Below are 25559 nucleotides of genomic sequence, written 5' to 3'. Positions count from 1 at the left end.
TACCCTGTTCTCTCCTGACCGTAACTGTTTGGCAGACACATAATTGTGCTCCGAGTCTTTCGCAGAGATCATGTGGGTGGCGTCGCGTGCCGGAGAGAGAGCAAAAAGGGAACGGGCCAGAAATGTGTGGATTCGCGGGCGGTCTTGTGTCTCGCTTCGTGCGTCTACTGTAAGTTCTTCGCTACCTACTACTGTAACTCTCCGCTCGCGCGCAAATTAACAAGTCCTCTCCAGCAGCCTTAAGCCTGGAAACACCCGCTCGCTGATCTCGCTCCCCCTCTTCTTTTCATCTCTCCCCATCCTCCCTCAAATCTCCCTCTGTCCTCTTTAGTCCCTCTCTCCCTCCCTACCTCCTCATCACCCTCTTCCCTTCCAGCATCCTCCTCCCTCACTCTCCTCTCCCTCTCTCTCTCTCTCTCCTCTCCCTCTCTATGTCTCTCGATCTCTTTGTAGGTATTTCCCTTGCTGATGTTGTCCATTGAGAGCCACTGATTGTCTGTGGGTGAGAGCGGAGCAAGAAAGAGTGGAGCCGATTACTGCAATGCAGAGCAACCAAACAACATCACGGGCGCTGCAGCAGCATCAGCAGCAGCAGCAGCAGCGAGCAGCAGACGCCGTGTGTTTGCATGTGTGCTCGCATGTGCGGCTTGTGTACACAATCAAAAATTGGACTTTGTTTACTTGCGAGGCGTGCGCACATTTGTTTTGTTGTTTTTCCCCGGCGCTGATAGGACGATGTAAATGTTTATGCACGCACGTGTGTGTGTGTGTGTGTGTGTGTGTGTGTGTGTGTGTGTGTGAGCGATGACCAGGCTCCACCGCCAACTATTTGTCATGCCCAAACACCAAAGCTTTCCGCGAGCTATGCACCATGACTTTTAAATAGATCTCTTTTCACTGACATCAAACTCTGTCCCAACTGTGCATTTTTAATACCCCCCCCCCCCCTCCACCCCACCCCACCCCACCCTGCATGTTTATGCAGAGAAGAATATGGTTTCATGCCTTCACACACGCACACTCACACACACACACACACTCAGAGAGGATCCGCCTATCGCAGCTCGGGCTAAATCTATTATACAAAATGACAGTGTTTTAATCAGGCTAATTGTCCAGCTCCTCGCAATGTCTCCGCCATCTCTACTTAACCGACGCCACAGCCGCAACTGTTTTTTCTTTCTTTTCTTTTCTCCCCCCACCTCCCCCTCTTTTTTTATTTTTTTTTAAGGAATAAATGACACGGCGGTGGAGGGAAGAGCGAGAGGCAATCTAAGCCACAGAGGCCCACAGGCGTTTGAAGTCTAAAGACTCTTTCATCCTCGACTCTGGGAAATGAATGATTTTTTTCACACAGTGACAGGACAGCTCTGACAGGACCCAAACACATGAACCATGGCAAAGCTGTCAGATAGTCGAAAAAACACACACACACACACACACACACACGTACATACGCGCACGCGGAAAAACACAAGTGGCAAAAATGCATACACGCTTACACGCAGCTGGAACGGGTCCAGAGGAGAAAAGAATCGGAGCGAGGGAGTGAGAAGGGAGCGTTGAGGAGCACGAACGAGAGAGAGAGAGAGAGAGAGAGAGAGAGAGAGAGAGAGAGAGAGAGAGAGAGAGAAAGGGGGGATGCGGAGAATGATGCTATAATTAGTCGTTTGTTGCTTTAACTGGCATTTAGTTCTAACTGGGCTTCTTTGTCTGCAGACACAATGGGGCTGATGTGGCATGAGTGAACTACACAGCTTAGAGGATTAAGGCTGGACTGAGGCTGTGGCGCCGCACTCACTCGCTCCGTCACGCACACACACACACACACACACACACACACACACAAACAGACAGACAGACAGACAGACCGGCCCCTCTACTAGCTGCGCAAACACGCCCGGCTCCACACACTTTTTTCTTAAACACACACACACCTACAAACAAAGGCACACCCTTTCCCGAATACGCGCACACGAAACGCACCCACGGGGGGATTATCCGTGCAACAGAGTTCTGAACGCCGAGAGTGAGGAGGCGTCTGAAGAACTGCGCTCATCACCGAAGGATGGAGAGAGAGCACAGAAGAAAGGAAGGAAAAAAAAAGAAAGCGCGCACACACACACACACGCGCTCAGGCACGCACACTTGAGCGTGAGCTACCTGTGTGTCGAGCAGCATATAGAACAGCATCTCTCCACGTCTGTCCTGCGAGGCTGAGCTGACAGCCACAGCAACGACCAGGGAGGGAGGGGAGATAGATAGAGAGAGAGAGAGAGAGAGAGAAGGGGAAGTAGAGGAGAGGAAAGAAAAGAACAAAGGAGAAAAGGTGAGAAGAAGAAGAGAAAATAGAGGGGGAGCGAAGATGGAGAGATGAAAGTGGCCGATAGATCATTAAGGAACGAAACGGAGCCGCAGTGAGATAGAGCAATTCACGACCTTGGCCCCGGGGCCCCCACCAGCCTTACACGTCATTTCGCAAATTGATTGTTTTTGATTCCATACCGTTAATGTGCTGGATTTCACACTATTAGCTCCTATTGCCGGCCTGTACGTTGGAGAGGAACCCTGCAGGCTCTGAGCTTTGCTAAACTCTCATCTCATCTCTCCAACACGCTGCGTGGACAAGCTTACAGGCTCAGCCTCACCTCGAGCTGTTTCTGTTCATGCACTATTAAGGAGACGGGAGGCGGAGGAAAGTGAGTGTGTGTGCATTGATGAGGGTCAGGACACGTATTTGCCACAAATTGCAGGAGCTGCCATTGCAAGGTTTTTCCTTTTTTTTTTCTTTTTTAACGTAGCACCCTTTATTGTATTTCGTGGGTCGGCGGTAAGAAGGCTGAACCAGATGCAGAATCATCCTATACATTAATATAACATGATCCCTTACAGGAGAGATTCAACACGCAAAAACTAAGAATAAATATATTCACAACTGCCTCTACTATTGGTAGGAGATGAAAGCATAAAAAGGTACCTCCGTAAAAGATAATAATCGATAGTTGATAGAAGTGTCTGTCTTTTTTTTTCTGTAATTAAAAAAAAAAAAGAAAAAAAAAAGAAAGAAAATCCCTTCACGTCCTGGTTTTTTTTTTGTCCATTTTTTTTCTCACCGCCACATTCAAATTTCCTCTGAGAAACACTTTAAAAAAAATCAATACAACAACCTTTTGTGTGTCTGTCCCCTGAAAGGAAAAACGTGGAGCAGAGGTCCTTGCGGCCACACGACCCATTAATAAATCCAATACGCATCCATTGCCACTGTGTCCTTCTGTGCGTCGGCCTTCCTTTGCGTTAACAAAAATAATCTCTGTATCGTCTCCTCCATAAAACCAGGACAACCCTTTTTTTTTTTTCTCTCTCTCCTTAATATAATAATTTTCACACCAACTATTCCTGGATAAGTCCTCTCGTCTAGCCCTGTAAAGGAAATTCAAACCGGATAAGCAAAAAAAGAAATTAAGTTAACTGGATGAGATGAAAATGAACTGAACTGCATACAAACAACTCCAATATTGACTGGGTATATTATTATTTTTGGCTCATCCGGGGAATGCAATTATTCGGCGGCTTTTGATTGGTTTCAGTCTCAGTCGTCCATCAGCGTCCCATCCGTTAGTAGTCAAACCTCTTTGTTTAGATAAATAGATCTGTATTCATAGAAAAATAAGCATTGACCACGCTGCTGGCTGTTCATTGCTAAGGCACTTGGCTGTTTTCAGTCATTTCTCTCTCTCTCTCTCACTCTCGCTCGCGTCGTCTCCGTCTTACGTGTCCACCCAGCTTCGCTCCACGCCTTCGGGGCTGTCACAGTTTATGACTCTGTGTTTGATGTTGCAAAAGAGCTGGTGTGTTTCACCTCCACGCAGGTCTTTTGAGAGTGATAATGTGAACATCAACGCCTACCGCCGCCGCAGCTGCTGTACGGCCTCCTGCTCGTCGCGGCACCGGGTAGAAAAAAAACGGAGCCTCAGTGTTCTTTGTGGGTTTTTTTTTTTTACGATTGTGAGGCGTAATGGAGGGTAAAATTCTGTAGTAGCTGCAGCTGAAGTTTTTCGCCCTCCAGGCAGATATCTGGGATCAGCTAATCCTTGCCAAATACCGACCTATACGCCAGTAGTGGGGAAAATACAAAAAACTGACCTCAGCTCGTTATCCAGGAATAAACATAGTGTGTAGTGTAGTCCCGCTCCCCCACAGGCTCCTCTCAGAGCCACGCAAGCCTCTGTACAGGAGTCAATGTTACTGGATGATTCATCGCCAGTAAGGGAGATGATGAGGAGACGAGAGAAGAGGGGAAGCAGGAAGAGGAGGAGGAGGAGGAGGAGGAGGCGAAAGGAGGAGTGTTAAAACTGGTAGGAGCGGTCCAGCACCTCCATGTAGTCCGGTGTGGTCCTCAGTCTGGCTCTCTGCTCTCCTGCTCCCTGCTCGCTCTGGCCGCTGTTCCCGCCGCCCGCCGTGGAGCTGGCGGTGGTGACCACGAGCGCTTGGTCGGGTCGGGCGTCCTGTTTGGAGTCCTGCGGGTGAGGGTAGCGGGGCGGTGGCCTCGCGTACCTGTCTGGCAGGTCTCTGAACTCGGGGGCGGGGAGTCTGAAGAGGCAGTCCACCAGTTCGACCTTGGGCGTGGGGCCCTGGCTGTCGATCACGGTGGGGCAGAGGATGCCGTTCCCATGGAGGCCGGCGAGCGGCCCCATTGCTCCTGTGATGGTGTTGATGGGGGACGAGGACACCTCCAGAGTCCACTCCCGCTCCTTCTCTGCTGCAGGACAGTATCCTCCCTCGCTCTCTTTAGAAGCTGCAAACGTCTGCTGCTGCTGCTGCTGCTGCTGCTGTGGTCGCTGTGTCACCGCCGCATCCTGCTCCTCCTTGTAGATGGGATTGCTACACATGTGCGAGGCTGCGGCGGGGTTCGGACCTTTCGACGCAGCCTCCGGGGGCAAGATGGTGTCGTAGACGTGGTTGTGCTCCGGCGGAGGTAGAGGCGGCGTCTCCGGGAGGCCGTGGTGATGGTGGTGGTGGTGGTGCGTCTGCTCGGTGAAGATTCCACACTCCATCTGGATGCCGGCCAAGTCTACCTCTCCCTGGCGGCGGAACGGCAGCTTGTCCCTCCTCCTCAGGGCGTAGGCGATTAGTGCCGCTGCCGCGAAGAATGCCGACACAAACAACACCAGCAGGCTGAGCACTAACACCGACAGAGGGATTGAATCCTTCCCCGGAGGGATCAGGGGCCCCAGCCCCGAGCCGGGGTAGCCAACCGACACACCGCTGTCTGCAGCTGTGGAGGTGGCCGTCTGCTCCTCGTGCTGCTGGTCCTCCTGGGGCTCCAGCTCAGGGCAGAGCAGCTCCATGGAGAGGGAGCGCAGGTCCACGCCTTTGGTCTTTTCCGGGGAATGGCAGACCACCTCTCCCATCACCACCACCGCGCTGAGCCCCTCCAGCCAACGCTTGAGTGGTGCCGCTTCGCAGTTGCACTCCCACGGGTTCTGCTGCAGGTCCACCTGGAGGAACACATAACACCACCGTGCATGTCATCGGGTAATAGGACACTAATTGCCGGTCTGCCATGCAATGCAAATTCATGAATCACTTTGTGGGAATGTAAAGAAAGAAAAAAAAAAAGCGATAATTTAGCTCGTATCCTTGTGATATATAGCAACTTACTAACAGCATCCCGTGTTGAAGAATAAGGCAGGAGCCGGCACTTTAATAAGATGACAACAAGAGAAATTATGTTTTCTCTGCTATCTTTGCCTCTCGCCAGCCAGAATATACGGAAAATGAGTTTTTCAGCATTTGCATAATAGAAAACGGCTCTCCACGATGGCGGGCGTCATTAAGTGTTCATTTTGAAATATGCCGGTGATGTAAAGTACTGATTAATGTAAACAACGACATTATTGGCTCATCAGAACAATGAAGTGCCCGCTTTTCCTGAATGGCCGAGCGCGCGGGCAGTGACGTATTCCCCACCCGGCGACGGAGAACAAATCTGAGCGGGTGCGCCCGATTCAACTTGTTCGCGCCCACAAGAGCTCCTCTTTAAAAGCCTGTTCACACATGTACTACAGCAGGTTATAGTTGTGTTTCAGTTTACAATAAAGACCACTCAGAGTTTACACAAGTGGTTATTGACAAATCTCTCCCCGCAGGTTTGTGCGTGACGAGCCTTTGAGGGTATCGCCGCTCTCACTTTGTTGGGTTTTTTTTTTTTTTATAACAATAGACGGGATGTGATGCAACTCTCCCTTGTGCTCTAATCCAATAGGTATGTGCATAAATCCATTTTTCCTGTTGCCTGCCAGCCCCTAAAACAAACTCAAATATTCACTTTGCCGCACTCTGCAAAAGGCTAAAGCAGATTATGCACAAAGGGAATCACTTACATCACGTAGTATTGTCTGCAGAACTGATCTGCTCTGTATCTTTAGCAATGACTTTGGCAACGGAAAGCTGATATTCTCCTCTGTCACACTTCCAGTGGGCTTGCACAAATGTTGTCATGCTAATTTGGTTAGGCCATCTCCCTGGCTCGCAGAAATAGATGGATGCTTTTTGAGATGATTCAGCATTGCTGTTGTGGGAGCCATGCTACGGCTGCCTCCCCATGCCTCACGCTGAACAACAGGATGCTCCTTCTCTTTATTGGAGTGAGCCCTCTGTGGGCTTTTGTGTGGCTTTCATAATGACATAATTGCGACCAGAGGGTTCGCAGGAAAACAACGCCGTGCCGCAGTCTTAACAAGGTTTGAACACTGAAGGTCTGCTTATAAAGAGCGGCTCTCTATGTTTTTTTTTTCCGGCTTGATTGTGACAAAAACCGGGCTGTAATTCAGCTTTCAAATAAACAAGGTGACATTTAGAACGAACGCCGTACGACCAACGCGTCGGCTTGTCGCTGCAGTTTCGTGACTTTCGCAACTATAATCTTCCATCTGCTGGGAATCCTTGAAGCGTTTTATTCGAGGCATTGTTTGCGTTTGGCGCAGATCCCGAGGGCTCTATCCTCTCCTCTTTTGCAAGCATCTGTCCAAACGTGTCCAACACCGTTTACAATTTATACGCCTGGTCACCTAGTGTGCGATTTGCTGTCAACTTGTCAATCAAAGCTCTGCTGAGAAGGGAAATTATAGACCCTCGGTTAGGCCGACAGGTGCTAGTCGCAGAGGAAATACGAGTGCATGAAACCACTGTGCTTTTTTTTTTTTTTATGCACCTGAAGGCTTTAAGTGAACTCATTCCACTTATAGACAGTTTGTTAATGATACTGTATCCTCAACCATTATTAAACCATTAAAGAAGATGTATGATGGTCATTTTCAAGTTCATCATTTTATTTTGGGTTACTACTAGAGCAGGTTCACATGCTGTTTTCTCATACTGTCCAGCGCTGCAGCTCTGTATTCGCCCTCCATCTTAAACACTATTTTAGCTCCTGTCTCTTTAAGGCCCTGCTGCTCTGATTGGTCAGCTCACACACGCCTGAGCCAGCAGCGCAAACGGTATGACATGGTGATGTAGTGTGATGTCACAACATCATGGAGATAAAGTTCGTCTTTAAACCTACAAGGACTTAACATCAAATGCTTGGTACCAGCTCCTACCATTGAGGAAAGATGAATAATGTTAAATCAGAAGTTTTAAATGTTTTAACAGTATCCACAGCAACACTGAGGTGCCCAAACTTTTTTCCTTTGGAGGTCCAAACATTTAAAAAAAACAAAAAAAAACAAGGATGGGCCACTGGCCAAAAGCAAAAACCTATTGAGGTCTATTCTAAAATGCTAAGTGACATCCCAAGTTCCCCTAATTGATTGGCTTCCTGCACAAATGGGCACGGATGCCTGCCACACTCAGTTTATGAAAAATAATAAGCAGGCCTGGTGATCCTTTATATTTTACCGCGCGAAAAATGAGACTGCATAAAGGTCATTATACTTGTTCAAATACATTTAAAAGAAAATTCCCTAGAAATATCTGGAAGCTCAAACTGAACCTCATGACCAGCCAGCTTTTGCTCGAGTATCAAATATTTTCGATAGTCACAAATACGTTTTTAATAAATGGTGATCGTTATTTCACTGTTCAACAATAAAACACCTCATATAAAAATATCAAGCAATTGTTTGATGTAAAGCTGCCAAAAGAAATGTTTACTCTTCAGTACATGGTAAATAAACACTGTGCAGTTCATCTATAAACTATCTATCTATATTAATTTGGACGATCATTACAAAGTTGCGTCTGATGTTCATATATATTTCAAATTGCTCGATAAATGGTTAATTAAGCGTTGCAGTGTTCTTCCTCATTACCAGTCACCGTGAGTCGTGTTTAAATGTTACACTTCCGAGTGCAACATTTATTGTGTCGACGCTTGCTTGTGATCTCATTCAGTGAGAAATTCTTTTTGAACAAAAAGAAGAAGAAAAAAAACAACCCTCCTCTTGTCAGAAAATATATTTAGCCTGCCTTAAATGATGGCATCGTTATTTGAGGTGGTAGCTGCCACGCTTTAGCCGCAGAAGAGTAAATTTTGCTCTTGTGGGCTTTTTATCATCATGACAGGGATCAAAGATCAAGCAATAATTGTCCAAAAATTTACTTGGGAGCTATAAAAAAAAAAAAAAAAATCACACCAGGGAGGATAAATTCAGGATGTTCTCAGCGCGCCATGTGTCTTATAATTGATCACCTTGCCCAAACAGCAATATCCTGTCAGTCATCAGGATTGCTCCAGAAATATAGTCAATATAAGCAGGTTTTTTTTGTTCTTCTTTTTTTTTTGAGGCCCTGGCGCAGAGATTCTGCTGTAGTCTCTGGTGACGAGACGCCCCTGAGCTACGGCTTGCCAAGCCTTCTCCGTACTGATGAATGCGTTTCATTGTCTTTTGAATAATACACAGAGCGAAAATGAAAAGGAGGCATTAGACGAGGATTCTGCAGTATGCGCAGAAATCTGGGGGTTTTCTTAAAAAATGTGTACATTGGAAAAACTGCCTTCTTGGGTACAGTATGCACACAAAGCCAGAGGAATGCAATCGGGAAACAATCCGCTCACGGACACTCACGCGCTATTAGATTTCATCAGCCTGTGATGCCGAGGTGCATTCCAGGAAGCGTTGTAATTTACTTTCACGGCGTACTTGCGCTCTGTACCTGCCTTCGTCGACTTCTACCTCAGATAGTGCTTTCAAATATTTCCCCGAGCGACTCCAACAACCCCTCGAGGAGGGGCATGAACTTTTTCTTTTTCCTACCCAGCGGTTTGTGTTTCATGTAGGTGGAGAGAGAATGGCGGTAATAGCAAAGAGCAAAGAGTGCAAGTGTTTCTGGTCCATTGAGGCTATTGTCAGTTGAGAAAATTTGGTATCGCTGCCTCTGTGTGATTGCTGAACAACACTGCAACATGATGAGTCTAGAGCGGAGCCCCTTGATCTTTTATTCCGAGGGTAAACAAACACCGACTTTTAATGCTGCTGGATAAGATATCTGGATTTCTGTTTTATTTTTTCAGTGTTCGAAATGTTCCGAGAGGCGCTACTGAAGTATGGAGACATGACATGAGTGAGTGTGCTTCGCCCTGTTACCTGCAGAAAAATACAATACCGAACCCACAAAAGAGGCCCGGGGAACGCAGGTTTGTGTAAGGTCTTCTTTTAAACAAACGTTCTTCTAAATCACACGCTGGAAAAGCACATTTCAGTCGAGCATTGCTCACTGTTACGTTCCAATACTTGGGAATAAAATAGTTTTGGAAACGGTACAAGAAACTGTCCAATTTTTAGAAAAGGGATTAAAAAACATTTGTCTCAGTGGAATGAAATGCATTTAACTTTGAAGTGTGCGTTCTTGAACGTCATTCTGCGAGTACAATATTAATCGTGCACCTCTACATGTGAGTGGATGAGAGTGGACATTGATATACTACTGATAAAACCCTGCAAGAATAATCATCTTACTGCGCGGAGGCGTAGGCTACTTGTGTTGTAAACTGACTTTATTGGCATTTATTAAAACAGGAGATCATCAGAGATCCAAAGTCCATCTCCTGCCCTGAAACAGAAAAATACATCGCTACGCCCGCCAGCGAATTGGTCAACCTCCACAACTGCTAAAAGCCGAGTAATTCAGAGGCTTTTATTGAGCTAATGTCTTTTTTTTGTTTGCTGCGCTGTGCAGTTTAAGTGGAATATTGGCTGATAGTCCTAAAAAAAATATATATATATATAACTTGTTTTCAGTGCATTAAAATATTCAATGGGTTGTTTTTTGTTCAGGAGATAATTTACTACACTGGATATAAAGCTGCAAATGGCTGCGAGTCGGTTCGCGAAGAGACCTTGAATTTTGCCACCAAACTTTTTAAAGCTTTATTTAAATCAGATTTGACTGGGTGCTCTATGGCCTACAAGTGGTTTTCATGTGCCAATGAGAATGGCGTTACGTCTCCACGTTCATCTAAAGGGGCCTGGTCGGAGGTGTTGCCAAGATGGCTGCCAACTGGCGACTAAAAAGAACCCTACCATGACGCCCGTGCAGGGTATCGCTAACTCAAAATACTATCTTTCAAACACACTTTGCTGATCTGACAAGAGAAAAAGCCGAGTTAAGTTTCAGAAGTAGAAATTTTCATGAAGTTTTGTCAATGTAAGCTAGTTTGTCGGCTTTTTCATGAGCAAGCTCGAACGACTGGGTTCAGTCAGGTTGCTCGTCTCGACTGTTTAATTCGTTTTCAAAAGGGCTAATAGCTCAGCAGCCTCCTGTTACCAACAGATTTATAATATCCTTGTGGTTTCGGAGGGCTTTCACGGTCTTTAAATAAGCTTTTAACGAGGAAGTGGTGCACTGTGGATCAGCAGTTTTCTCCGCTAAAAGCTAATTGCTTGGTCAGTGACTATGATGGTCTGTTTAGCCTGAAGATGTGCTTTAGCGTCGTTGTTTTCAAACCTTTTTGCAAACCGATTAAACAAATGAGTTACGACTTATTAATTAGCGGGCTTCATGGGTGCTGACAGGCAGGTTTTTGTTACCTTTGGACGGAGCCACGTTAGCCGTTTCCCAGCCTCTCTGCTAAGCTAGGCTAACCAGCTGCTGGCTGCAGGCGGACGTGCGATCAGTCTCCTCATCTGACTCAAGTATATCTCGAAAAATGTCAAACTATTTCCTTAAAGATTAGCTTGTACCTTTTAGAGGTATTATCACTGATCCGATCATCCGCAGTGACAGAAGCTGCCGGAAAAAGCGACGCAGACTCAAGTGAAGCTGACAATCAGGTGAATATTAGTTGGGCGTTTTAATGCCTGTGCTGTCAGACCTGCCCCTGGTGAGGGAGCGCTGTGTTGTTGTCATCAATCTCTTTCTGGTGCGCGCGCTGTGTTTTTTCCTACCTCAACATTCGCACAAGGTGAGATGTGGCTGTGGGCAAGTTCCTTCATTGCAGCTGGCAGTGACGAGAGAGAGCTGCCCTACCAGGCTACACAACCTGTTCCCAGCGTTTACCGAGAGAGACATATGTTTTTCCCTGAACTGTACATATTTCTGGCACCTCCTCAAAAAGCTGATTCACCTAACTCGATTTCATAAGATCCTTTTTTTTTTCACTCTCTTTGAAAGGGGAGACTCTCGTGCTGCTGCTTAAGGAATTACAGACGCCGTGGCCGCTTTAATTTCTACTGTAATGTCTCGCTGATGGTTTTTTTAAAATAATCAGGGCGGTACTTCTCGGAGATATCAGCGCACAGAAGTGTGTGTAACTGTTTAATCCCGTTCTTGATGGCGACAATGACTCTAAGCTATACGCGCTGCAGCTTTATGATAATCAAACTGGACTGCTTTTTTTTTTCTTTTTTTTTACAGCAGCTGTGAGCTTCACCCCGCTTCCATCTGTGTCACCCTTTGATTTTTTTGAAACTTTGGCTCCGAAAACAAACGCCAGCGCCCAGAAAAAAAGACCCCCCCCCCGCCCACTTTTCTCCAGCTTCAAAACAGGCCAGCCCGTGAGTCAACAGGTGATATCATTGTCACATTATTTTCTCCAGACCATGGGCAGCGCTAATGTGGCTTTGTCGGCGTAATAACAACCACCGGTAAATGAATGAATTCAATTACCGCGCTGCAGATTTCCAGCACTACAATGGTGATACCGCTGGGCTTTATGAATATGGCCCACAGTGTGCCTCCATTTGGTGAGCGCTTTAATGCCCGTGGACATCAGAGGAGTATAACAGCACACACACATACACACAAAAAAAAACATAATACACTTCCTCCGGCTTCGTGAACAACCACCGTCGGCCTTCCCTTCAGCAAACATCCAGAACCAGCCCGTGAACTGCCAGCCTCACCCACACTGCCTAGAATCAGGGGATTTTTTCTCCATGGAGTAAAAGTAAAAAAAAAAAACAGAAATTCACAATGACACTCGGTGCTAATCCACACCCACCTTACCTCATTCTGCTACGGCTGTCTAAGAAAAGCCCGCTACACTAAATTTGCTGAAGTGAGAGGAGGCAGGATGGAAGAAAAATGTAATACCTCGGGTTCGGGGTCCTTATCGGTCGCATTGTGCGCCGCAGCCCAGCCACATAATGCTGCTGCTGCAGCCCCAAAATATGCGAGGTAAGGTGTAACACAAACGCATACTGTAGTTTATACAGCCTATTTACTAAGAGGCGCTTTAATTACAACCGTGCTTCCGCAAAAAAAAACAAAAAAAAACTTGAGGGGTTCAGCTTTCTCCAGTTTGGCTGCTGATTTATTAAGACCACTTATGCAAATCGAGTCAATTGCAATTTTCCAATTAGAATACCTGAGGCGCAACCGTAGTCCCGCATGCCACAGCAGAGCTCTCAAAACAACAGACGATGCAGATGACGGGGAAGAGAGGAGGAACCGCAGCTGTGCCAGAGGCCAGGAGATCAGGCGCTGCCAGAAGTTTTGAAATGCGAGGGAACGGCTTGATCCGAGGCTTCAGCTTGTTTTTTTTTTGTTTTCTTTCATCAAGCCGGGATAATGTAATGTGTCTTGGCAATCTATTAGTTCTTTTAATCTCGTCGTCTGACATTTGAATCAAATATACTCTGTCTAATTATGCATATTTTTCGTTTAGTAAATCAACGGGGGCGATCCAATTCAATAATCTCTGTTTTTTTGTTTTTTTTCGCCCTGTCACTGTCACTCAACAACAAAACGCGAGTTATTTGGCCTGAATTCGCTGGAAAAAAAAAAAGCCTCGCGCGCGCCTGGGTACGTGACTCATTTACACACGAGCAGGTTAGCAGATTAGAATAATTCCTTCGAGCGCCGAAAGCGCTCAGTGAATGGGCTCACACCTACCTGCACCAGGCCGGTGAGGTGCTCCAGCACGCCCGCCATGGGAAGCTGCAGGAGGTGGTTGTTTCGCAGGTTGAGGCGGGCGAGATTAACTCCGGAGAAGACGCCGAGAGGGAGGCTCCGCAGCAGGTTGGCGTTCAGGAACAACAGCTGGAGGGACGGCATGGAGTCGAAGGTCCCGGGGTCGACCTCGTGGATCTCGTTGTACTCAAAATAAAGGTACCTGAAGAGGAGAGAGGACGGTGTGACAGTGTCTCTGCAGAAGGACAAACGGGAGCGCGGCACCTTATGAATCACATAAATTATAACACATCACACAAAGCCAATAAGGGCATCTGTTTATCCGTCTTAACTTTGTACGGATTCTTGACGAGAGGCCCATTTTTCAGTCATTTAAATCAATTTATTTTGAAGTATTATTCAGCGATAATTCACCTCTTTGTGATTAAATAAATGAATATTTATGTTGAGGACTCAAAACAGAAATTTGACTTAATCTGCACTTTCCGCGGCTCACAGCTGATTAGCTGATCTTCACCGAATGACATTGCGTAATTTCCCCGCTGATGACTCAACGACACTCGTCTCGGTTGGGCCTGATGATCATGTCACATTTAACACACTTTGAATTTTCCAAGGTTTTTTTTTTATCCTCAGTTAATAGAAATCAGGGTGAATTTAGTGGGGGAATTAAGTAGGGCTGGAGACTTTTCCCTGCATGCTAGTCATCCAATATAGTCCCATCGCTGAAATAAGTAATAGATGTGGTTTGAATGTACCGCTCTCCCCGGCTCCCTGGATTCACTAACGGAGGCTAACGAGAGGTTAAGAGGAAGACGTTTTGAATGTCCTAAGAGGATCTTTATTATTGATTAATAGTCAGATTAATGGGTCTGTAGATTTTCTGAACCTTATCTTTAAATATAGAAACAGTGGCGCTGAACGCTCGGGGCCAAACGACGCTCTGAATAAGAAAAGGTGGAGCGTCAGGAAGAGGACGCGGTTTCACCTGTTGTCCTGATCAAACAACCCAGAGGACTTCATCTAACAATGATACGTAGGCATCACCCCGACGACTCCGTTTCTATAATAACCCTTTTTTCCCTGGCATCATCCAGATGTCTCGCCGCCTTATCAACACCTCTGTATGCAAATGCACAGAAAAAACCCTGGATTTTCACGTTGTCACTCAAACCGGGATCACACCTCGACTGGAGCACGCCAACAGGCAGCGTGACTAACAAACTGCACTCCCGGAAGAGAATGGGCACCTCTCATTTCAATCAAACGCTGCCATAATGGTAATCAAAATGTTCTGCTGTGTGCCGTGCCAGCATTAGAGTGAAATTAATTTCCACATACTTATAAACAACTGTCTAAATGCCTTCGCCGGGGTTGTTGAGTGGAGATGTGCTTTCCCGTTGGTTGAATTTGTTTGAAGTGCGGCGACGACAAAGTGCTTGAACCGCTGTGAGTGATCCAAAAAAAAAAAAAAAAAAAAAAAAAAAACCCAAACCAAAAAATATCCTACCTCAGATTCTGCAGCCCGAGGAACATGTGGGGGCTGAGCCGCTCCAGGTTGTTCCCGTTCAGGTAGAGGCTCCTCAGGCTCACCAGGCTGGAGAAGGCCCCCTCCTGGAGGTAGGAGATGCGGTTGTTCCCCAGGTGAAGCAGATCGAGGCTGGAGAAGTTCCAGAAGTCCGTGCGGTAGATCCTCTGGATTAAGTTCCCGCTCAGGTACAGCTTGCGGCCGTTGAGGGGCCGAGGCGTGAGCTGGGACACGTTCTGGAAGCTGCACTCCTTGCAGTTGACGGTCAGGCCCAAGTCTATCATGTGCAGGTTGCAAGTGCAGCCGATGGGACAAATGATGGGGATGGGGGGTCGTGTTTGGTAGCCGGCGACAGGCGGATTCTGGTTGTGACTGCGAGGTGTGGGGGATATTCTGGAGGGCCGAGGCCTTTTAGTCGGCCTCGGGTGCCTCTCTCTGTCTTTACGCTCGGCTGAGGAAGAAGACGATGAAGTGGAGGAAGTGTGAGTGTTCTGCCGGGAGCCATGAACCATGGAGGAGGGTTTAGTGGGCCTGACTCGCCCAGGGGGTTTAGAGTTTGGGGGCAAATGTTGGGGCTGTGATCCTGCTGATGGTGCGCCTCCCTCCGCTTGCAGCTCTTTATCGGGGAGGTCGGCACAGAGCTCCTTACGGGGGATTTCTCTCAGGTCCTTGCCGTGAAGGTGGAAGGGATATTCACAGGTAACGTCCCCGACTACAGCCGTGTAGGGGATCTGACCCAGCCACTGCTGTAGCTGCACTGCCTCGCAGCCACAGTTCCAGGGATTCTCCTCCAGCTGCAGCTCCATCAGGGAGCGACCAACATACTCCAGGGTCCCAGCATATGCCAGGCTCTTCAGACGATTCCCCCGCAGGTCCAGATGAGTCAGAGACACAGATCTGGAGCAGAAGGAGGAGGGGGGGGGGATGATAGTTAGCTAGGTTATATGAAAGGACAATGTGACAGCAAGCAAAAATAAAAGTTCACACATTCCATGCTGAGAAATCTGCTTTTTATCTGATGATTAATCCTCTTTCATGATATGAAATAGTATGCCACGGAAACATTAATTCAACAGCAGTACAGACTGACTAATTGTGTCTGACACTGATATTTCCGCAGATCAGTCGCGGAATAATTCAAAAGCTTTGCAGCAAAATAATCAGAATCCAAACCTGAACAGATGAGCAGGCAGGACAGGGATCAGGTTGTCGTTGAGGATGAGCACCCGGAGCTTGTACAGGAACCTCAGAGCGCCGCTGTCGATTCGTTTGATCACGTTGTAGTCAGCCTGCAGGTAGAAGAGAAAATGTGATGAACATATAATTGCTGCAATCGAATAAAATAGGCTGAAAGCAGCAGGAAAGTTGAGGCACAGAGATCCTGAGATGATTCTTCCACTCGAGTCACCTGCGAGCAAGCGACTACTTTTGTCAGACGTATCCACTGTAATGCCGGGTGAATTTGTCAATAACCCCGTCAGTCATGGATAATCAGCGTGGATTATATTCTCAGGCCTACCTGGAGGTACTCCAGGGCCTCCAAGCCGGCGAACGTATCGTTTCTGAAGACCTCCAGCTTGTTCTCGTGGAGGTACAGACGTCTCAGTTTGGCCAAACCGTTGAAAGCTCCCACTCGGATGTCCTGGAGCGCATTGTTGCCAAGGTTTATCGACACTGCGTTGCCAAGGTGCTGAAACCCGTTGCTATAGAGACGCCTCAGAGAGTTCCTCTGGAGGTTGAGTTTGAAAGGGCGGACCCACGACTGTGACACCTGAGTGATTAATTAGAGGTCTGATTAGTTATCTTATTAATTACATGAATTGAACAGTTAGAAACACCTTCAAGCCACATCGGAGACAGGATATTAGACTTGGAGATACGGCATGTTAATGAGCCGAACGGCAATAAAAGTGCAGCGCGGCTCCACGTGCGTGGCCTGACGAGCGAGCAGGGGTGATACCTGGCTGACATTAGTGAAGCTCCGCCCATCGCAGTGCACGTGCAGCACGCCTTCTTTGACCTCGCACGTGCACGGCTCGAAGCACGGCTCGTCCACTTCCTCCTCGGAGTTGTCCACCAGAGGGGTGTGTGTGGAGGTGGGGGTGGGGGTGGGGGTGTGCGACGCCCGGGACAGACACACACACCCCAGGGCCACTGCCAGAGCGACCCACTGCATCCTCCTGCTTCTCCCTCTCAGCTCAGCAGCCTGGGGCGACAGCCCGGCATCGGCCCTTCACCGCACTGCACGGCAGGGCGAGGCATGGCACATACATACATGCATACATTACCACACACACACACACACACACACACACACACACACACAGACACACACACAGTTAAAAGAGGGCAAACAGCCAGGGAGGCAGCAGCAAAAGTCAGTTCAGGATGAATCAGATTGATGATACATCAGAAGCATACTAAAGCAGTCAGAAAATAAAAGTTAAATCACACAGACTGGAGTGCCACGGGGAAAGAATTACATTACATCGGAATAATGATGTACAGGCCAACTGGAGGCCACAGTATGCGGTGGTATGAGTCGAGCCGAGCCGGAGCCAACCAATGTAAACATATGTAAGATGCATTCAGCCCCGCAAAACACGGCTTTGGATTCACAGGGTTCACCAAAGCAGAAAATATTGATTTAGCAACAAGCGGCGCAATCCTCTCGCCTAATACGACACCGCTCTCGTATTAAAAATTCAAATTCTGACACCGAGAATGCAAAACAAAGGCAAACACGCGGGGCTGGTTCACCTGTGAATCACATTTTGTCATTTCCAGAGTGGAGGGAGTGGTGGCGAGGTGGGGGGGCTGGCGTGATGAATATATTCATCTGTGCTCTCAAATGCCCGGCGAGGCTGAAATGTCACGCGTGTGTTGTTTTAATGTATGCAATATGAATATGGGTGAATGCAAATCAGATTCATAATGCTCCTGTCTAATGAACTGCTCCATTTAATAAGATGAATGGCAATCAGAGAACAGAAGAGACGAGGCACAAAAACCACCTCGTATTATCAATCAGAGTGTGCTGGGTTATCAACAGCCATCCGAGCCCTGTCATAATCATTATTGTGATAATGACAGTGGAGTGAAAGCAGCGCTGCCGATTCCGAAACTCTTCCAAAAATGTTTCAAAAAGGGGGCTGATGTGGAGGGCGGCGCGCTGACGGGCAGGAACATGAACTGATGGTGATAGTGATGGTGGTGGTGGTGGTGATGGTGATGGTGATGAGGACGGCACCGCAATAACAAGAGAATGGAGTTGCAGTAGTCCTGGAAACAAACACACACACACACACACACACACACACACACACACACGCCAAAATAAAAGAGAAAACAGCTGAGATGTGAATCTTGCATGGGGATATCTCCTCTCAAGTCTTAATGAGATCCAAATTGGATAAAGCATCTCGATCTGCTCATACGGTGTTGAACACCGCCATGCGAAATGCAATAATGATCATCATGGTATGGTAGCTGTAATCATACAGCAATAATCTAGCATCAGCGAGTTAGACAAGGAGGCAGCGGTGAAAACATCACCGCCCGGGAGAGGAAGAGCAATCACAGAGATGATTATGACGGGGGGGGGGAGAGACGAAGGGAGAGTGAAGGGAAATGAGTGGAGGGAGGTGGCGGTGGAGAGAAGAAATTCGGGAACAAGGTGGAGGAACGGAGCGAGGGAGAGGCAGACAGGATGAAGGAAGCGTAATGGGCAGAGAGTAGGTACAAAAGGGAGAGAGGAAACGGGCGAGGTGGGAGAGAGGAGTGGGATTGCATAAGCAGTAAGAAGTCAGTCAAGGCTGCCACTCGGGATGAGAGCTCACAGTGAAACAGCTGAAATCTGATATTGATTACATCAAAGTCCTCCTCTCGCCCCGCACACAATGTACGCCTGGCTCGCAGAGAAAGCAGCGCCGAAGCCAAGTTGCCGGCCCGAGAGTGTGTGTGTGTTGAAAACAATGTGAGAAAGGTCATACCACATCCAAAAAAGTGTGCTTTTATAGCCTGCCAAGTGCAGAAACAGGTAGCTAGACACGTGTAGATGTAGTGTGTGCTTTCATAACAAGACCAGCGCGATGCTGCAACACTTCGGGACGGAGAAGGGAAGTCGGGTGAGGGAGGATTTTATCGCAACTGGCTCCGGAGCATGTGAGAAACACGGCGCAATCTAGGCCAAAGTGCTCGATAGGGTTTGACAAATAGGAATACAATACAGAATACAAGCCATTCACGGTCCCAGTGGGTCTTCGTTTCTCGTCAAAGAGAATGCATTCTTTATTGCCGGGCCCCGGAGCCCCCCTGTATGGAGGAGATCAATACCCAGTCCAGATAGACCGCTGGGATCCCTCCTGTTAGATTCTGCTTTGGTGGACGGCCATGTCTCCTTAATAAGGAGAAACACAGTCAACACTCGAGCCTCTTCCTCCAATCAGCCGAGCGGACTAGTCAGCAGTCGGCATAGCTCCGCATCATTATGGTAACAAGAAAGGAAAGGACTTAAGTGTCGGCTGGTGACAGCGCAGCAGAATTCAGAACCACAGTCTGTCCCTGTCTGTCTGTCTGTGTGTCTGTCTCCATGTCCAGGCCTGACACAGGTGTGGCTTCCCTCTGCCTGTCTTTTTCTTGAGTCTTTCTGACTTTTTCTTTTTTGATATGAATTCATCCTCTCTCCTCTAGACCCCCGCACACTGACGCAAGCCGACCAGAGATGACGGTCACTGCTTATTCTTCACCATATTATTCATGTCACATAATTCCAGTGTCTAGCTCTCTCCGTCCTCTCTGTCCGTCAGCGCGGCACAGAGCCTCGGCGAAAGAAGAGAAAAAAGCTCCACACTGGCTTTTTTTTTTCCCAACATGGGGGGGGGGGGGCCCTTTTGCTCCCCGGCAGCACAGACCCGCACTATCAGGCAAGCAGCAGCATCACTGATCAAATGTATGGGGGGCTATACCAGCCTGGATAGCCCACAGCCCTCCAAGAGAATCAATTAGCCCCCCTCTCCGAAACATTACAGCACACACATTGTAATAGTTAGTCGAATTAAAGCATGACCAATTAAACAGCCTAGTCATTAACAGAACCTATTAAGACATTTACCAGGCTATGTATGAAAATCCTTGGCAGAGTAACGCAATCCAATTGCATTCCCCATTGTCTGTCTCTCGCCACCAGCCTCTCTGATCCACACAGCGACGCTTAGCAGAGCAAGGATGCGGGTAATACTCACTCAGTCCGCCGCCAAAGAATTAGGGAACGACCGAGAAAACACTTTAGAGGCTGACTGTCGACATGTCGTTCACATTCAGCCGCACTCTTCTCTCTCCCTCTCTCTCCTGTAGCGGCTGAGGCGGATGGGGAGGGAGGGAGGGAGGGAGTGTTGGGGGGGGAGGCAGAGCGAGAGGAGAGGAGAGGAGAGGAGGGGGGGGGTTACGTGATAAGACTGCAATGAGGTGGAGGATAAAAACCGGGAGAGAGAGAGAGAGAGTGAAGAAGAGGGGGAGAAAAAAAAAACCCCGATTGGCTTTAGGATGCAGGTCCGCTTCTCCACAGCGCAGCCCGTGGGAGCTGCGGCACTGGACCGCTGGACAGGCGGGCGGTGCGCGGAGTTGTAGCCTCGCGTGGTGATGGAGAATCCTCACTTCATCTCCAACACGCACGCACACGCACAGCCAATTCATAGAGGAAGAGGAGAGGGAGAGGGAGAGGAGAGGAGAGGGAGAGGGGGCCGGAATTAATCATGCAATAAGGGTGGCGCGCGACTGCTAGTTTGTATATATGAGGCACAAAAGCGCGCGGGGTGGGTTCCCTCCTTCACCAGAGGAGCCACTTGAGTTCCTCATCATAAACAGATTACGGAAGACACAACAGAGTCACAGACAACGGGGGCCCTCCATAAACTTTCTCCTCACGTTGCCCGCGTGTGCAGTCTCCTTAAAAAAAAAAAAAAAGAAAGAAAGAAAGCAAGAAAGAAAACAGCCCGACTGTTCAGCTATACCGACAATAATTTATAATCTCATTAGTTTATTCATCTCTCCTCGTGCCCTTAAGCACCGACGGATTTCGTGAAACCGGTGTGTGTTACCATGGCGACTCGTGCCAGCTGGCTCCGTCGCGCATACACACCCGCGCGCACGGGACGCACGCGCGCGTCCCGTGCGTGCGCGAGGGAGCAAGTCGGGAAAAAAAAAAAGAAAACTGTGGTGACTGTTTTTTGTTTTGTTTTTTGGGGGAGAGGTGGGGGGGGGGGGGGGGGGGGGGGGGGGGAAGAAGCGGAGATTACAGGGAGGCCCGGACTGTCTGCGTCAAAACACCTGTCTTGCCAACTGGAAGGTGGTGGGCGCAACAGATGCCGCGGAGATGGAGAGCGATGAAGCCCCCACCCTCCTCTTCCTCCTCCTCCTTCCTCCTCCCCGCTCCACTAACGCTGGATTCCGCCTCCCACACGGGCTAACCACCGCCTATAGGTGGCCGCTGCCCCATCAATACCGCCTGTAAGTGGCGGGCACGGGCCCTCTCGTGAAGCACCCCGGGGTCCCCAGTGGACGAAACGGCGAAGGGGCTCCATTAAGGGACACCGCGGTGCCGAAAACAAGCATTCAAAAGCGTTCAAATATCAGTCAGACGGTTTCATGGCTATAGGAAAAGATTTAATAACAACATGTCTTCCATATTACTGAGCTGAAAGTTCAATTTTCAGTTCAATTTCACATTGATTTCAGCGTGCATTAAGGTGAATCACCTTGAGGAAATGGAGAGGTGCATCTCTGCCTCACACACACACACACACACACACACACACTCCTTTCCTCTCTCTTGCCATACCTCTCCCTACAGCAGTGGAGCTCTCCCTGGAGATTCGTATCAGAAACAGTAACAGAGACTGTTCCAGTAATATCAGGAAGATGTAGATGATGGTTATAGATTTCAGGGCTCTCAGGTGCATTAGGCTGTATTACAGCCTCCCCACAAGGCTACTTAACGCTCACTTGCAATGGAAACAGGCTGGCAGACGCGGGGTTTGCATGCACAGCCACATGCGCGCATGCATTTATGGAGATTGCTTACAGACACACGCTCACTCTTAAGTCACCTCTAACATGCAGGGCTGCAGCTGATGTATATAAATGAGGTTTTGGCACGTTTTTTGTCTTTTTTTTTGTCTTCTCCAGCTTCCAGTGATTGGCAATGCCAGATCTGTGGCAGGGGTAATGTGATCTCAGTCCTGAGGCTATATCGTCTACCTCAGAGCGTAACAATGCCCCGTGACGGAGAATCTGGGGGGAGAAAAAAAAACAAAAAACACCCGCTTTCCTCACCGTAGTGTTGTCGCTGAACCGTGGAGGCTCCCTAAATTAAGAAAACAAACGGAGAGGAACTGAGAGAAGATGGTTATCAGGCACCATCAGATACCTGCGTGTCTGTTTCTCAGGGGGCAGGAGCCGCTCTGAGCACATAAAGCACTTTTTCGGAGCGTTGATGGGGCCTCTAAAGTAGGGGATCTATTTATACTGGCCTAGTGCTGTCTGTGGAGCTGTCCGGTGCTGAAATGGATGGGGATTCATGCTGTTTCACTTGAGCCACTTCTCCTTTCTTCCTCCTCCGCTCTCTCCTTCTCCAAAGCTTTCCTTCTCCTCACTCCCATCTGAATTGTTTTTCTGTCAGATCATACTAAGATCCCCTCCGTTTCAATCCCCTTTCTTCCTTCCTTCCTCGCTCTCGTCCTTTACTTTTCTTCCTTTTGATTCTCCTGTGGGCTCTTGTCAATTCAGACTGGCATACAGGCCATTTCCTCTTTGATTTCCTCTTCTCCCCCCCCCCCGCCCCCCTTTTCCGCTCACTCCGTCTCCTTCTTCCACATTTGCGGGGAGTGGTCATCCCGTGTTTAAGTGGTTCTCTCAAATTATGCTTTTGCTCGCAAGATCTCCTCTGGGACCGGGCTTGCATGCACGAAAAAGCACAGACACTCAAGACTGGAGGACGTGCGGACATGCGGACATTAGAGTGGGTTTTGTTGCTCTCCCCCCTGCCAGTCCACGGGTCAGAAAATCTCCCCAGAGCTACACGTTGTTCACATACTGTTGCGCTGTCCCCTAACACGTGTCTTGGCTTTTCTTTAGGACCCGCATCGCCCCCAGTCTCTTGTTACAGAGCAGGATGAGGCAATCAGAGAGGCGGGCAAGGGCACACTGCACTCTGTGGGAAAGAGTGGAGAGCAGGGATGGAAGGAGAGGAAAATAACAGTGGGAGCGAGTGAAAGGGAGGCGATGAGCGGTGGGAATTTGGGGGTTTGAGAGGGCTGGCGGAGATGTGCGGTGAAGGGGAAAAAGGAGGGGAGCCAACAGATAGAAGGGGTAGATATGGGTGGAGGAAGAAGGGGGGGAAGGATGGCCAGGAGGGCAGGTGGGTCGGTCATTATCTCCAGATTAAAGCAAAGGGCAACTCCAGAGGACTCACCTCTGATTCACACAGTGGTACTGCAGGCAAGGACAAGCCTCGCGGGAGACATGAAACATACACACACTAGCACACACACACACACACGCTGGAGTGGTGATTCACAGGATTACCCATAGGCTCGTGAGCACACACACACTCATTAACACACACGCGCGCATGCACATATGGGCAAATAACACCCCCTGTTCATTTAACATAACTGCACACAAGATAGAGCGTGACTCACAAGAACATGCTGACTCCCACACACGCGCCACATATGATTGCACACACACACACACACACACACACACACTCGTGCACATGGTTGAGCTAATTAATCAAATCTCCTGTTTTAATTAGGGATTGAAATCAGTTGCCGTGGGAACCTTGCCCCCCTCGGAAATCTTAAGGTAAAGACTCCTCGCCGCCGCTGCCTCCCGATGACTCCACAGGAAGCTGACAGAGAAGAGGGGGGACAAAGTCATAATACCTACAATGATCCAGCTGGCTGCGTTCTACATTGCTTTTTCACACACACACATTCTTTCCAGGGGAGGCCCGAGGTGCCCGATGTGCACCTCAATTTGGGCTCAGTCACAGCAGTGGCACAAAAGTGGGATGAAATGTGGGCATTACTCACGTCTGCAGCTGATACAATGTGCTTCAGCATGAAAGGGCCATATGTGTTTGGCAGTGAAGGGCAGGCTCGTGGTTTTGCAGAGAGGCCTGTCCAATCGATCACCAAGTCGAGCCTGCCATTCTGCTCTGAAAGTTTTCACGTGGCGGGGCGTGTAAAGGCACTTTCACGCACTCCTAATAGGGCTGCTTATCCTCGCTATTACCGCAGCCTTTGCAATTTCAGCAGAGTGCGCAACCCGGTGCGAGAACTTTGCTCCTGAAAAACATCATTCATAGTGTTTTCACAAGGGCTCCATTAGGGATCAATAGGATATGTTTGTGAGGAATCAGCTTCACTTTCTGTCTGACTGCTTTTGGAGCGCGTCAGAGGAATCAATATGCTCACATTTCTGTTAATCAGACTGAGGAAATATTTATTCAGCGACTAATAGAGCTCTATTTTTAAGCAACTTGGAGGTTTGAGCGTTTACACTGTTTCATCTCACCGCTTGATAGACCCGCCATCAGTTTATCCTGAAAAAAAAAAAAAAAAGGACAAGGATGAAACAGCTCGAAGTGGAAGTGGAACCACGGGCTGCCTTCATCTGTCCCGGGCGTCTTAATATCAGCTCAGGTGGAGGCTGGACTTGATGAATTAAAGGAGGAGAGGATGCCAAGTAAAGCCATTAGGATACAGGAACTCAGGCGTGTGTCTGGCTCGCCGGTTGTCATGGCTGCGGTGTTTATCACCTCTTTTCTGCCGACAGAAGCCCAGGGGCAAATCAGATTGGCTTCAGACGGAGAGGCAGGGAGAAAAAGAGAAGGGAGAGTTGGTGAGTGAGGGGGAGGACATATTGGCACAGCGGAGGGGTGAAATGCCAACACGCTGCAGAAGGGAGGCAGAGGAAGGGCATTGGACAAATGTCAATGTGGCTTATTCATGATAAGATTTTGTTTTTTTTTAACACAAAATCTGATTCGAGGCAAAAGATGGAGTCTGATTATGCAAACCTATGCTTCAAATGTATCTCTTTGTGTGTTTGCTCACCTGAGATTTAGTCATATTTTACACCTGTCTCATCCGAGCATCAACACAAGCATGCATCATCAAAAAAATGTGAATGCACGTGCACAAAAATACAGATGGGTTTCCCATTAATGTGTGCCTGGGAAGCATCTAAATCTATGAAACCATCCACAGAAATCAGGTGTGAGATCTGCCCAACATCCCCCCCGGTGGCCTATGCCTGCCACCTAGTGGTCCCCCCCCTGCACCCATCATCCCAGCCCGGATGCCTCTGTACAGGTGCATTTAAAAAGAAGGTCTGGGGTGCAATTTTCCATGCAGAACTGTGGCTGTCATGTGGCTAGCTGACAGGCCAGCTCACATCCAATTCCAGTCCTTAAGCGCTTATATTGGCTGAGGAGATGAAATCAAACGGCCAATTATGATATTTACCGGCTATGACAAGTGGTCGGTTGAAACACTCTCAATCTCGCAGTCATAATCATGCACAGATGGCTAGCAGCTGCCGGGTACATCCAGGTGGCTACTTGTCGCTGCCAGTGTCCCGTCCGTCCCCGCAGCTATTACACCGTAACCGC

The 25559-nt window shown here is 48.4% G+C and overlaps 1 protein-coding gene across 3 annotated transcripts; it reads right to left on the bottom strand.

The window, feature by feature from the left end:
- Nucleotides 1–2736: 2736 nt before the first annotated feature.
- LOC115565824 (SLIT and NTRK-like protein 3) lies at nucleotides 2737–25528 on the bottom strand. Of its 3 annotated transcripts, none has more exons than XM_030391362.1 (7): nucleotides 25414–25528; nucleotides 16842–17122; nucleotides 16401–16652; nucleotides 16055–16170; nucleotides 14864–15778; nucleotides 13336–13555; nucleotides 2737–5498 (listed from the first exon to the last, which is right to left on the bottom strand). In XM_030391362.1, exons 2-7 carry the CDS (start codon nucleotides 17055–17057, stop codon nucleotides 4347–4349), a joined length of 2871 nt encoding a protein of 956 aa, XP_030247222.1. In that variant the 5' UTR covers nucleotides 17058–17122; nucleotides 25414–25528; the 3' UTR covers nucleotides 2737–4346. The 3 variants fall into 3 exon arrangements, with proteins under 3 accessions (XP_030247222.1, XP_030247220.1, XP_030247221.1); XM_030391360.1 differs by lacking the exon at nucleotides 25414–25528 and adding an exon at nucleotides 20125–20265; XM_030391361.1 differs by lacking the exon at nucleotides 25414–25528 and adding an exon at nucleotides 19995–20262.
- Nucleotides 25529–25559: the final 31 nt, after the last annotated feature.

The sequence above is a fragment of the Sparus aurata genome, chromosome 16 (assembly GCF_900880675.1).
Source record: "Sparus aurata chromosome 16, fSpaAur1.1, whole genome shotgun sequence".
NCBI lineage: Eukaryota > Metazoa > Chordata > Actinopteri > Spariformes > Sparidae > Sparus > Sparus aurata.
Note: the sequence above shows the minus strand (reverse complement) of the source record. Positions and strands in the feature narration are given on the sequence as shown.